This window comes from Porites lutea, chromosome 9 (assembly GCF_958299795.1).
Source record: "Porites lutea chromosome 9, jaPorLute2.1, whole genome shotgun sequence".
NCBI classification, from domain to species: Eukaryota; Metazoa; Cnidaria; class Anthozoa; order Scleractinia; family Poritidae; genus Porites; species Porites lutea.
The window spans coordinates 8,346,092-8,348,778 of NC_133209.1; the positions used below are offsets into that span (position 1 = coordinate 8,346,092).

Genomic DNA, 2,687 nt, shown 5'->3' on the forward strand with positions numbered 1-2,687 from the left:
AGCAGTTAGGAACCTATGTTTGGTATATTTGTCCATTACTCCACCAGACCTATCTATGATGTTAGTATGAACTTATTCTGTTGACCCCCTTCCGTTGACATGTTTAACATTTTGCCCGGTTTTCTCTGACAACCACTCTTAATTCCATGAGGTACATGTAAAAGAGCAGCTTAACACCTTCATTTACACAATTTTTTTTGTTTGAAAGGGTTAAACTTTGTTTGGTGATTGATAGAGGGTGCTTAAATTCCCATCGAACATCGAAATTCGGGGGTGGGGGTAGTGAAAAAGATTAGGTCTCCAGATTTAAGATCACCAGAGGTTGGCATCTCTTCTGTCAGAAACTCGCCGGCGCTTGTTGTTGAGCCAGACCTTGACGATTCTTAAGTCAAGGCTATTCGATCTTGAAAATTGTCCAAGAACCACTTTCAAGAACCCCTTTTAGGTTCTATAAATCTGGATAAATTGAAACAACCACCTTAGACGCGGAAATCTTTTACCCGGTAGGCACTCTGTACTGGCTGCTTCTCAACAAAGACACAGACTCTAATAGCCAAGAGACTAAGACAGGTAACTCGACCTTCTGAATGTTTCGTTTTTGATATTTCAGTTACTGTTCGATAAATAAATTTGACTGGCCGTTCTGTTTTCGACATGGCCTATATACATTTGGTTTTCTACATGCAAGTTTAATTCCTATTTTGGCTATTATTATCGTCAAGAACCATTAACGTAAATTTTCATCACTGGAAATAAGAAAAAAAAATTGCTAGAAATTGTATGAGATCTGTAATCAATGACTAATCGATGGATTATCATCAAATAATGGACGAGTAATCTAACGCATCAATTACTTATCAATGACATCAATGAGTAATTGATAGGCCACAAAATTTTTGGCCATCGATTAGTCATCGATTACCCATTGATTATAGCGAATAATCAATGACTAATCAGTTGATTATCCAATGAGTACTCATCACTTACTGATTGATGTCATTCAACATCGATTACAGTACAGTAGTCAAGTTACAGTAGTCAAGTACAAGTGGGGCAAAGATGGTAAATGCCACATTTGCATACCACAATATAGGGTTGTAAATAAGGAAGCAAATTTGGCATTTACAAGTGCAATTAAATCCTTCGATAGTACTGGAACAGGTTGCCCCATTTTTGCACGGGTTACAAGCACATTTGTTGCCATCTAAAAGGAAAAATGAGGCAGAGTTTTTCGATACGCTTCTTCTGAAGGTACCGACTAAGTATATTAGATATTATTAGCGGTTTGATGAGTTAGAGAGCGAAGTCGGCGCAATTCATAGTACAGTGTATATCAGGCTCTGTCTTCCTTACCTTTTTCGCAAATGTAATTTATTCTATCAGAACATTCCTGGTCATTCCATCCACCGTTGTGAGACCCAAACGGACGTATTTCAACACACTCCTCAGTAATACTGTTGGGTTCACCGTCACCCCAGCGAGTGTAGTTGAGTGGAGATCCATCCACCCACAACCAGCGCTTTTTGTCAAGGGGGTTCCTCTGCAAGCCTATCCAGGTAAGTTTCCTTTTTCTTCTTATGTAAGGTTTAAGAGCTTGATGTTCGGCTTCTGAGCTAATTATAGCCAGTGTAGAATTCAGGTCTTCACAGGCCTTCTTTGCTGCTTGCCAATTCAGGACGTTCTTGGAAAGCTTGTAGCAGGAACTTCTTTGTTTAAACCAACCACTTGGACATAATGCTGCTAACAAAGCAACGAACACAGCATTAAGATATCGTATTTGAAGAGTGACATTTTCAGCAAAAGCATCCCCACACATTTTGACAGAAACTTTGAGAACGGTGTAGTTAGCGATTGTGTGCGTGAACGAAATTTTGTAACGGGTTGATTTTCCCGGGAGGTGGGGACTCCCATATAAAAGTGACTGGGATGTTCGTCGAAAAATTAGAATTAAACCTCTAGGGAGACCAATGTGGGTATGGTTCTAGCCCAGCCCAGCTTGTTGCACAAATTTTCTCCTCGCACTGAATATGTCGCCCCCCAAAAAATAAATAAATAAATAAAACTACAAACTGAGGAGTAAATGTGGGGGAAAGATGGTAAATGCCACATTTGCATACCACAACATGGAGTTGTAAATAAGGAAGCAAATTTGGCACTTACCATCTTTGCCCCATATTTACTCCTCAGCTTTGTTACAATTTTGCGACTTATTTGCCGAGAGAATTTGTTGAGATCCATTTTTTCGTCCAGTGGAGGATCTTGCATATGCCACTGCGATATGTTCAAAAACGTTCAAAATCCCCGTCATGCATTGAGGAAAAAGTTTCTATAGAGTCATGTACACTTAATCTCTTTAATACTGACACCTGAGAGTAAGTTAGAACGCACAGGTCGGGTAACCCTTTGAGAACTGCGGGCTTGACTGACTTTGGAAAGCTTTACATATGTAATAATCTTTTGATTTTATACTTCGGTCTCTAGTCAATAATGATACACTTGTAAATAGTTTTTTATAAATTCGATTTCAATTGCTACAACAGTTGCTTATTTTAACCTATATTGTACCCCATTTAGTGGTTCCTCTAATGCTATGTTAGTTTGACAAAGGTAAAGGTATTGACTGATTGATTTTGTATCAGTTCTGTCGATGTAGTCATTTCCCAGAACCTTTTTCATATCGCCGACAC

The 2,687-nt window shown here is 38.9% G+C and overlaps 1 protein-coding gene across 1 annotated transcript; it reads right to left on the reverse strand.

Annotated features, from left to right (window-relative positions):
• Positions 1–1,333: 1,333 nt before the first annotated feature.
• On the reverse strand, positions 1,334–1,816 carry LOC140948833 (C-type lectin lectoxin-Phi1-like). Its single transcript, XM_073398107.1, has one exon. The coding sequence runs from the start codon at positions 1,814–1,816 to the stop codon at positions 1,334–1,336; it is 483 nt and encodes a 160-aa protein (XP_073254208.1).
• Between the last annotated feature and the right edge of the window lie 871 nt (positions 1,817–2,687).

Excerpts from the sequence above, each read along its gene's own strand:
- LOC140948833 (XM_073398107.1), bottom strand. The coding sequence starts at position 1,816 with ATGTGTGGGGATGCTTTTGCTGAAAATGTCACTCTTCAAATACGATAT.